We start from the raw sequence: 11,323 nt of genomic DNA, 5'->3' as shown, positions 1-11,323 counted from the left end.
TGGTGTCTCTTCTTCTTTGTGCGGTTTATTGACGGGTGGCAACCAACATCAAGGTGCACTACCGCCATCTACTGTATCTCCTATTATCCTTTGTGATAAATACAAACTTCCTCCTCTTCCCTGCTGGGTCCATTGGCGGTGGCCAAGGTGCCGTTGGCTGCCACAAGGCGGCAAGGTATTGGTAATGCACCTTGACGTTTGTTGCCACTCGCCAATAAACCAAACAGAGAAGAAGAAGAAGGTCGTCTGACCTCTCAGGCCCCTGGGTACGTCCATAGCTGTGTCTCAATTCAGCGGCCGCATCCTTCACGCCCTTGTTGACCGCATCAGCCGAATGCGAAATGAGACGGTCTGGTCTTCCTGTTGTGTCACCAGCTCGTCCCGCGGTTACAGCCGTTGCCTAGCGACACAGCTAGGGACCAAAACGTTGTAAAGCTGTTTTTTGCATGCCACTATTTTGTCACGCAAGTGCAATGGATCATGGGATACGTTGGGCCCGGGAACTGGAAGGACACATTTGAAGGAGCCTTCGCATTGGGACAGTCTGGCGCTGTGACGCACTCGGTCTACGAAGGCTGCAGCCCCTGAAGGATGCATCCTCTGAAGGACGCAGCCCCTGAAGGATGCATCCTCTGAAGGACGCAGTCCCTGAAGGATGCATCCTCCGAAGGACGCAGCCCCTGAATTAGGACACAGCTCATGTCTCCTACCTGAGTCCAACCTCTACACCTGTTTGTGTGTGCGTGTGTGCGCGCGTGAGTGACGTTTAGACTGTAGACTCTAGGACCCGGCGGAAACTTTCTGTGTGGTGCGGCAGAGCCTCTGCGGTTAGAGAGAGAGAGAGAGAGAGTGTGTGTGAGAGAGAGAGAGAGAGAGAGAGAGAGAGAGAGAGAGAGGCGGGGGAGCGCGAGACAGCAGCGGAGAGAGAAGACCTGGTAGAGTGCGAGAGAGAGAGAGAGAGTGAGAGAGGTCGAGACTGAACGGGAGGAGAGAGAGAGAGAGTGAGAGAGAGAGAGAGAGAGAGTGAGAGTGAGAGAGGTCGAGACTGAACGGGAGGAGAGAGAGAGAGAGTGAGAGAGAGAGAGAGAGAGAGAGAGAGAGTGAGAGAGGTCGAGACTGAACGGGAGGAGAGAGAGAGAGAACCACCGTCAGGCTCCGGGAGGCAGAGCGACGGACGACACGGTAAATATAAACATCACATTTGGGCTCGTGCACGCTCCCGTTACCGCCGTTAAGTTCACTCCTAAAGTCATCGCTCGCGCGCTCCGCGGGCTCCGTCTCGGCGGATGATGTGCGCGTGAGGACGGAGCGGTGAACTTGGGGACTTGTGTTTTTTACCGGAGGCGGAGGAAAAAAAAACCCCACCACCGGGCCGCACGCACGGTGTGTAGCGGCTGTGTGTTGCACGTTATCCGGTGGACAGGAGACGGTTCTCCCCCCACCCCCCTGCACCGGCAGGTAACGTTAAACCGGAGCGCGCAGTCACCTCCGACCACCAGATGCAGACACATCAGCGCGCGGAGCCGAGCGGGCGGGAGCGCGCCTGCCCGGGGTTAACGGGTGCGTTCGGTCTGAAACGCGCCCCCGTGTGTGTGTGTGTGTGTGTGTGTGTGTGTGTGTTTATTACCGGACACACTGCAGCTTATCGCCGGTACACACACCGACACGTGCCTCGCACCGGCGGCCCGCCCCACACACACACACCGGGATTATAGCCCGGTTGCTCGGAGGCCGTCCGGTAAAGGCCGCGTGAGGTCGCTCCCTGTATTATCGTTATGCTGCGCTGCGTTAAGGTAGCACGAGGGGGGACGCTACTTCCGGTTTGCTATTTGAAAATAAAAGCCTCACCCACCAACGTTAACAGATTGTTATTGTTGAATAGATCAGCAAGTATATCCAGCCGTCAATCAACCAATCACATTTTATTTGTATAGCCCATATTCACAATTTGTCTCATAGAGTTTAACAAGGTGCAACATCCTGTGTTCTAAACCCTCCAAAAGAGTAAAACTACCATAAAACCATATAAACATGTGCTCAGCAGATTCTATGGTGCAGACAGATCCTCATCACAAGCTGTCCGACTGTTCTGACACTGTCAATCACTTCCTCTAACCAGTGGTGGGGAGAAATGATCGAAACGGCCAATTAAGAACAATTACATTTGAACTAGAACAATAGACGAGAGGTATTTAGTAAAGTATGTGGCCCTTATGTGAACATCATTCTGAATCGTTGAGTTTTTAATACACTGCAGATGTTGATGACCTGTGTTGGCTGACATGACGTGGAGGTTTCTGCACGATGGGATGTCAGTGGTGTATAAAACCTGCTGTTTGCCTTATATATGTTTAACATGAGTAACTGATGCAGCTCAGGTTGCTGTGAGCGTCGTGGTCTTCAGTGTTGATTGACGGCTTCTTACCCTGTTTTTAATTGTTCTTCTGTTTTCATGTTGGTTTTGTGTAAAGTTGTTGTTTGTTAAAACGTTATAATATATATATATATATATATATATATATATATATATAACATAGGTACAGGTTGTATCTTACTTTGAATCAATATGCTGACAATGAAACATTTAACTGCAATGAACGTGTTTTTGAAAAATAGGCCTCAGTTGCCTGAGCAAGGCGGAATTACCGAGTTGGCAACTGCCCTGAAAGTTGTTATCTTTGGAGTACTAGTTATTATACTAGTTGTTATACTAGTTGTTATGCTAGTTGTTATACTAGTTGTTATGCTAGTTGCTGTTATACAAGTTGCTGTTATACAAGTTGCTGTTATACAAGTTGCTGTTATGCTAGTTGTTATACTAGCTGTTATACTAGTTGTTTTACTAGTTGCTGTTATACAAGTTGCTGTTATACAAGTTGATGTTATGCTAGTTGTTATACTAGTTGTTATACTAGTTGTTATGCTAGTTGCTGTTATGCTAGTTGTTATACTAGTTGTTTTACTAGTTGCTATTATACAAGTTGCTGTTATGCTAGTTGTTATGCTAGTTGTTATACTAGTTGTTATGCTAGTTGCTGTTATGCTAGTTGTTATACTAGTTGTTTTACTAGTTGCTATTATACAAGTTGCTGTTATGCTAGTTGTTATGCTAGTTGTTATACTAGTTGTTTTACTAGTTGCTATTATACAAGTTGCTGTTATACTAGTTGCTGTTATGCTAGTTGTTATACTAGTTGAAGTTATACTAGTTGCTGCTGTACGAGTTGCTGCTATACTAGTTGCTGCTATACTAGTTGTTATACTAGTTGCTGTTATGCTAGTTGTTATACTAGTTGAAGTTATACTAGTTGCTGCTGTACGAGTTGCTGCTATACTAGTTGCTGCTATGCTAGTTTTTATACTAGTTGCTGCTATACTAGTTGTTATACTAGTTGCTGCTATGCTAGTTGTTATACTAGTTGCTGTTATGCTAGTTGTTATACTAGTTGAAGTTATACTAGTTGCTGCTGTACGAGTTGCTGCTATACTAGTTCCTGCTATACTAGTTGCTGCTATGCTAGTTGTTATACTAGTTGCTGTTATGCTAGTTGTTATACTAGTTGAAGTTATACTAGTTGCTGCTGTACGAGTTGCTGCTATACTAGTTGCTGCTATACTAGTTGTTATACTAGTTGCTGTTATGCTAGTTGTTATACTAGTTGAAGTTATACTAGTTGCTGCTGTACGAGTTGCTGCTATACTAGTTGCTGCTATGCTAGTTTTTATACTAGTTGCTGCTATACTAGTTGTTATACTAGTTGCTGCTATGCTAGTTGTTATACTAGATGCTGTTATGCTAGTTGTTATACTAGTTGAAGTTATACTAGTTGCTGCTGTACGAGTTGCTGCTATACTAGTTCCTGCTATACTAGTTGCTGCTATGCTAGTTGTTATACTAGTTGCTGTTATGCTAGTTGTTATACTAGTTGAAGTTATACTAGTTGCTGCTGTACGAGTTGCTGCTATGCTAGTTGTTATACTAGTTGCTGTTATACTTGACCGATTCCCAAACCTTAAGGTGTTTGATTTGTGCTCATAAAAGATACAATCATGGTATTTTTGGTAAAATATGACTCCGACAATGAATTGATTATTAAATAGTTGTATGTTCATTTTCTGTCAATCAACGAATGAACAATTTTTTTGATTATTTCAGATCTAATCTGTTGGGATTACTAGTTTCTGAGTTCCATTAAATATGGATTTTATCAGTCAGGTCTTTTTTAGTTAGGTTAGTTTACCCTCAGCAACATAAAGATTTCATAAAAATGTGTTGAGGGTTGTTGGACTCATGACCTCATATGACCTCAGGATTTCTGTAATGCTGTAATGACCTATATAGTATTTTTATGAATGATGATCATTTAAAAAACAGTTAAAAGGTCGATAAATCAGTTTAAAAACAATCTTTAAATGCCTTTAAACATGATTTTCTTTATGCTCAAGTACAAAACACCCGTTTATCTGCCATTGTTACCTTTTGTTTGTTTCAAATTAAGTCAGAATGAGGCAAAAACTATTTGTCTCTGTCCCGATGTGAAGACGTTACTGAGACCCAGAGGACATTCACATGTAACAGAAGCACAGCAGACATGTCCAAAGTAATTTAACTAGATATAGAGCTACTCAAGTTTAACAAATAAAACGGCAAAGAAAATGATTCAGTGTATGCTTTTATTGTGAAGACTAATGCCCTACTTCCCTTTCTAGTCTCTGTGTGACTCTCTCCACCTTCACACACCTTTCAAGCTTTTTCTCTGCGCAACCATTTCTCCTCCCACCAGTTCAGGCTTCTGGGCCTTTAACTATGTTCTAATTTAAACCACTGCTGGCAGGACGACTGGAACAATTTAAATGTCTGTATGTAGACCTGCTATAGGTGTGTGTCTGTGTGTGTTTGTGTGTGCGTGTGTGTGCATGTGTGTGTGTGTGTGACCTACATATGCAGAACTTGGAGGAGTTGGTTGGCTGGTTGGCCTGGTGCCTGCAGCTCGTGCAAGGAGCCCTCAGGGGTGGAGGGCTGGATACTGTACACCCATTTCTGCAAAGTTTCCACCCCGGCCTTTCCGCTGGTAGCTCTGGCCCGGCCGCCTGTTGTCTTTACAGTAGGTGATGTAAGGCCACAGCGTGAGGAGTGACATACTGTACAATAGCTCCCGAGCAAAGCCAGACACTGTGGCTGCAGTGGTAATGTGCTTAAAACCCAAATCCAGTTTACAAACGTTAAATCCTTCTTTGTCCGCCGCTTGTGATCAGTAACTGACACCAGTAAACAAAGCACTGACTCGCAACAGTGCAAAACTTAACATGAGGATGCTCCTGCAGAAGGAAATTAGTGGAATGAGTGAAACGGAGGCACGTGTCGTGCAGCGTCTGCTTAAGTGCAGCCGAGCTATCGCCATGGAAAATAAGTGAAGCCAGTTTTATTTAAATGGCCCCAAATCACCACTGTAGAAAAAGGAAAGACTCATTGGCGAAAAAATGGGGGGGAAATGGATGAAACCTCAGGAAAGTCCATTCATCTTATGAAGGACGTCACAAACAAAGATAGATGAATAGATTTCACAGTTTAACCACCGATATGATTCCGTGCACGAGATGTAATTTGATTGGCTGCAGCTGATCGTGGAAAGTGGTGGTGGATCCCGATAGTGATGGTGGTTCACTAACAGATTAACGAGCCACAATTAAAAATCAGGATCGTAGCGGTCAACTCTAATGGGGTTTTTTTCCCCGTCAATGTCTATAAAACATATGTTACATGTGTGACAGGGAACAAAGTCATATTTCAGCCATGATTTGTACCTTCAGCGTGAACGCAGCCATTTTGTCTAATGAAATGGGCACAGACGAGCCACCGTCAATCACTGTGTGACAGCCGTGTTGAAAGTTACCCTGATTCCAGCAGATTCCTTTGAGGACACATGCATGTGTGTGTGTGTGTGTGTGTGTGTGTGTGTGTGTGTGTGTGTGTGTGTGTGTGTGTGTGTGTGTGTGAATGTGTGTGAATGTGTGTTAGTGTGTGAATGTGGACCACTTCCTGTTTTAACCGGTTACTGTTCAGAGATGAAATGTATGTGCTGCAACTATGTATCCATCAACTGTAGATCATAAACACACCTGTTTTACCGGCTTGACTCTGGGGCTTTGCGCGCGCGTGTGTGTGTGTGTGTGTGTGTGTGTGTGTGTGTGTGTGTGTGTGTGTGTGTGTGTGTGTGTGTGTGTGTGTGTGTGTGTGTAAAAGGGTAAGAAAAGGGCCGATAGGAAGAAGGAGATGGGAACCACGTACTTAAAATGATTTCTTGACAAGTTTCCTCCTACTGTACATCCACTCACGTCCCGCTCTGTGTTCTGTCTTTGATCTCCAGGGAGAGAGGGGGAGGACCGAGCGAGCGAGCGACTCACAGATTGAATGAAGCTGCACCTGGTGCTTCTGAGGGCCTTTCCCATGTTTTGATTTGTTCCGTTTATTTTTTTCTTCACTTCCTGAACTTGGCTTCGTCGAAGCCGCTCGTTGCCATGCCGTCCAACAGTCCGGCCGCCACGGAGACGCCACAGACGCCAGCGAAGGACACCGTGGTCGATGTGGTGAGAGTGGGATCATTACTTTTATATTATTATATGTAAATACTGTTATGGTGGTCACTGTATTTGTTGTGTATTAAGAAAACACTTTTCTTTTGCATCAAATACTCAATATATTCTTTCTGTAAAAAGTGTAGATTTAACTTTAAATAAAATGTTCGTACTTATAAGTCACGTACTAGTGCTTCAAAATGTCACTGCAGCACTTTTAAACTTCGGGTTTCCACCCTCAACTCTCTGCACCACCACAACTTCTACTGAAATACTACTGCTGTTGTTGTTATTGCTGCCTCTATTATCATACGCGGTGAAATTCTACTACTGTTATTTGTGCAGCCTCAGATATTATTACAGCTTTCATTACCACCACCATCACTACTTTGGCTTCTGAGCATGAAGTGCAGAGCTGTTTTTAGCCAATGCTCACAGAAAATCTGGCAAGTCAGAGCGTGTGTGTGTGTGTGTGTGTGTGTGTGTGTGTGTCTAATAATTAAACCTACAGTTATTTATTTACATTACCTACAGGCTTTTCTGCATTCCACACTCCACACCGCCACATACAGATGAGTGCAGGAGTCTGGAGTCTCAAACTGTTTTTGGGGGTTGTTTTTTTTAAATACGCATGTACACACACACACACAAACACACACACACTCACACACACACACACACACACACACACACACACACACACACACACACACACACACTCACTACCACACAGTCAGACACACACGCGGGTGAAAAATGGCCCTTTTCATTTGCGCCCCCAGAGCCCAGGGCAGCAGCCGTTGTAAATCTGCGAGAGGTTTGAAGTTCATTCTATAGTGCAGCTATATAAAGAACCGTCTTACTCACTTACTTCCACATTCACAGAGTGGCAACGAGCCAACGAGGACAAAGTTTCCCGTATAAGAATTCGCTGTGTCTCTTTAACTCCCCGAGACTTAACTCTCTCTCTCTCTCTCTCTCTCTCGCTCTCTGTGTGTCTCAAAGAGTCAAGTAAAACCTTCAGAGAGAGAAATCAGAGTGAGTCACAGTGTTTGGGAGGTTTTACTGTGGGGGGGTGGGACTGAGGTGTGGGAGGTTTGATTTATTCCAGTTATAAACTATTGCACCTGACAGAAGCTACTGGTTAAAGTGATGAAGGGATAAACAATCATCTCTGTCTCTGCCTTGAGAGAAGCTGTTTAGTCCCATTCAAACAACACAATGAAAGCAACATTTGATTCTCTGTGTCTTTAGCTAAAGAGGGTTCGACTGTTGGTGCAGATATTTAAATAAACAAGTCTTTGGAGCATATAAAGGAATTAATTTACTTTCGCTGACTCTTTATTTGTTTTTAGGACGTAAATATTAGAGCGCGTCTTGCTACTCGTTAAAAGATCAAAGTCATTAACAGCTCATCATGTCACTGCCTGTCTTTGTGTTCTCTCGCTGTTCGGATCTGTTTTGTTTCTATAAACAGATTCTGCTTGTGAATCTGCAGAATCTGTTCGCGAGTAGATAAGATGTTGGGGTTCTTCCAGTGTCTGTTTCTAGTTTGACCAATAGGATTTGAGAAGGCTTTGGTAAACAAAAAACTAGTGGAGAGCTAAAGAGGTGGAACACATTGACTGAAATGCATCGGCTATTTTTTATTTGTCTGCATTGATATGCAAGTAGCTGTTAATTAGCCCAAATGTTGTCTGGACCTAAAACACCCGCCATAAGTATCAGTTATTGTGTTTTGTGTGGAGAAACTTTCCGTTTGATTTGTCGGACTGTAAATGGTAACTGGGAACGGAGTCTTGGCCCAGATATCTGCCGTTGAATCCAGAAGCCTCAAAATATTCGCTGTTGCCCCCAGAGGGTAATTCAGACGATAGCCAATGGGCTCTTGAGAATGTCTTCTGTTTGACCTGACCAGACGTTGGATCAGGTCTGATTATCCTCAGGTCTGTATGTGTCTTTGATAAGTAACATGTGCATGTTGGGGGTTGGGCAACATGCACATGTCCTTTTCATATCAAGTCCACAATTTTGGACCTGTGAAAAACCTCCAATTCTGCTCCACTTTGTCACCTCTGCATACCTCGTCACTCACGGCATAGACATGGACGTGATGTTGGATTGTGAGTTGAAGAATGTAGGTAGAAGTCAACCCACTGTTTGAAAGAGGGTTTCATGTGTTTATAGTTTTCAGACTGAAGTCAGGGAAAAGGTGCCACGCTTCAAAAAACACAAAAATTCTCTATTGTCAACACTTGAGAGGGGGGGGGGGCGGTTCCCTTGCTTCTACCTCCACCCACAACCACCACTTTGCAACAATTGCAAGGTGATTGAGTCTTTTAGACAGTGTGGGATCACTGGTCAGTGTCTGGTTGCAGAATAACTTTAGTTTGCCCTTGTCTTCAAACAAGGGCAATGGAGTAACAGTTGATACAGGTTTAGTTGTTCAAAGGCCATAAGACGAATAAATAAATAACTAGGGTGCTAAGTTGGGGTCTAAACCTCAGTCTGTTGGTGATTTTCAAAGTGTAAATATCAAATTGCATAATACAGAATTGACATCCTCTGAATTACAGTAGTATTGAAAGGGGAATCTCGGTTAACGAGTCTTGTCTTTGTTATATTGACATTTTAATCAACAAATCTTCAGGTGAGGAAATGATTCAGAGTGAAATTGAGAAAGAAGAGCAGAAGAGGAGATGAAACGAGCACGAGAAAGAAAAGGGGGAAAGAGAGCGACGTAGAGAGGAGGACGTGGGGAGAGAGAAAGAGGACAGGCTGTCTGCTGCTGATGGGATCCTCCTCTGTCCGCCTGGTTTCAGTCTGGTAACTTAGCAACTGGAGCAGCCCAAAATAACCTGCCGGGAGATAGAAATAGACCAAAGATACTTGGACAGATTGACTAGTGTGTTTGTTTGTGTGTGTGCGCGAGACATATTCTTGAAAGGATTTGGTTTTAGCCGTGCTGCTTTATGTTTTTGTTCGTACACTCGGCTCATGTTGTGTTGTTAAAAACGTGTGCGTGTCTGTGAGTGTGTGTCGTGACACCGGCATATGGGCAGCACACCAGGCCGATAGGGCCATTACCCCCCGTTCTAGCTGGTTGCTATGCTGATCGTCAGGGAAGTGACATCAGGAGCTTTAGTCAGCACAGAGGCCCTGTCGGAGACAGTTGCTAAGCAGTTTCTGCACCTTAGCGACCACTCAGCAACATTAGTGGAAACACTCGCCTGACAGGAGGCAGCACACGGAAGCAAACTGCACTGATTATAGCTGGAGACAGTTTGTGAGAGAGGATTCATTATTATTATCAGTATTAGTATTAGTAGTAAATCAAAACCCAGCATCACTGACATGAGGAGTTTGATCTCTCTGATGCTTCTCACTTGTTTTAATCTTGTATACATCACTTGCCTCTGTTCAAACTTTGAGTCCCAGTTGCACAAACCTCTGATTAAAACCAATAATTATTGCGACTGCTGCGTTTAAAGCTGTTTGCTTCACTTCAGCGATACAAGAGTTTAAAGGTTTGGTCCTTGTACCAGTGATTTAATTTCTGCCCGAGGCCGCGATGCATATTTAGAGCGCTCAAACATGAATGCTATGAAAATCACTGCGGCCGGCAAATTCCTGCCTCCGGGCTAAAATACGATACTGCTCTCAAAGCACCGGGCATTGATATGTTTCATGGTGAAACCACATGAAAGTTTGGATTGTTAAAGAAAAGACGCAGCAGGTGTTGCCTATTTTTCCTCTCGAGTCCAATAAAAGCTCTGCACAGACCCGAGACTCAGAAAGTGAAAGTTTGTCCGGAGCAGATGTAGAAATACAAAGTGTGAATGGAAACGTGTGGGAGACGGAAGGTTTACAGCTCTGTTTAAAACAAGATATTCACACCTAATCCACTCAGGCTTCTCCTCCCTTCAAGCCACTGTCTCTGCAACATAGTCCCTCTCTTCACCCCCATTCATTATTTATGATGTTATTAAATCAAGGAAACACCTTCCATCATCAGGCAAAGAGGCAAAGAGGCAAAGAGGCAGAGAGGCAAAGAGGCAGAGGTGGCACAGAATCATTGTTTTGCAAGTCACCAGTTATTCAAGTCCAAGTCCTAAACCTTGTGTTTGAGTCCTCCAAAACAAAATGTGTTTACAGGTTTTTGCAGTAAAAATAACAAGTTCTTTTAAAAGTTGTATTCATAACTTTCAAATAGAAATACACACCCTGCTATTAACCAGATGCGACCAATCTCCGTCATATACAGTTTCAGCTATTATGAAATTCAGTCCTTACACTATCATCATGATTCAGGATTTTGCTGTATGCCAGGAAGTGAAGTCCACTCTGTGCATCCATACTTCCAGAAAACACTTATAACTTAAAAGCAAACTGATGAGGCTTTTACTTTGTCAGTTGCAAATTATTTGATAATGATTTTCATGTTGTCGTCTGTTTTCTTAGCAGAGTTTTTAACATCCAACGTTTGATAACCTGCTGTAACGTCTGTTGTCTGTTGGTCCTGATGCTGAACAAGTGACACGATTGGCTGCTGTCAGCTTGTTTAAAGCTGTTGTCAGGAAAATAAACGACCTTTGCACTTTTTAATGACATAATATTAAATGTTTTGGGCCTGGAAAGGACATGACATCATCCCACGTCATTAAACTGAAGTGACGTCATTGATAGAAGTTTTCTAATTTTATTTTGACATGACAAATCAAATTTAAACACACAGGAAGAAATGTCA

General features: G+C 43.5%; 2 protein-coding genes across 9 annotated transcripts in view; both read left to right on the top strand.

The window, feature by feature from the left end:
• The first annotated feature begins 960 nt into the window (after positions 1 to 960).
• The window catches only part of dnmt3aa (DNA (cytosine-5-)-methyltransferase 3 alpha a), a 36,752-nt gene continuing 26,389 nt past the window's right edge, over positions 961 to 11,323 (top strand). For 4 of the 8 annotated variants that reach the window (XM_034580298.1, XM_034580295.1, XM_034580293.1 and 1 more), the window contains exons 1-2: positions 1,056 to 1,182; positions 6,369 to 6,588. In XM_034580298.1, the coding sequence (XP_034436189.1) occupies positions 6,520 to 6,588 (69 nt within the window). In that variant the 5' untranslated portion in view covers positions 1,056 to 1,182; positions 6,369 to 6,519. The other 4 variants (XM_034580299.1, XM_034580290.1, XM_034580292.1 and 1 more) reach the window with 4 other exon arrangements.
• Positions 2,283 to 3,564, top strand: LOC117758811 (keratin-associated protein 4-3-like). Its single transcript, XM_034580777.1, has 4 exons — positions 2,283 to 2,311; positions 2,751 to 2,809; positions 2,997 to 3,003; positions 3,462 to 3,564. The coding sequence occupies exons 1-4, from the start codon at positions 2,283 to 2,285 to the stop codon at positions 3,562 to 3,564; spliced, it is 198 nt and encodes a 65-aa protein (XP_034436668.1).

Source organism: Hippoglossus hippoglossus, chromosome 24 (assembly GCF_009819705.1).
Source record: "Hippoglossus hippoglossus isolate fHipHip1 chromosome 24, fHipHip1.pri, whole genome shotgun sequence".
Lineage (NCBI taxonomy): Eukaryota > Metazoa > Chordata > Actinopteri > Pleuronectiformes > Pleuronectidae > Hippoglossus > Hippoglossus hippoglossus.
The sequence above is the reverse complement of the archived record's forward strand: the minus strand, read 5'-3'. Positions and strand labels throughout refer to the sequence as shown.

Bases quoted from the DNA above. Each gene is read 5' to 3' on its own strand.
- LOC117758811 (XM_034580777.1), top strand. From the start codon at position 2,283: ATGACGTGGAGGTTTCTGCACGATGGGAT. The intron at 2,312-2,750 runs GTCAGTGGTGTA...TTGTTATGCTAG, and splicing joins AGGTTTCTGCACGATGGGAT to TTGCTGTTATACAAGTTGCT.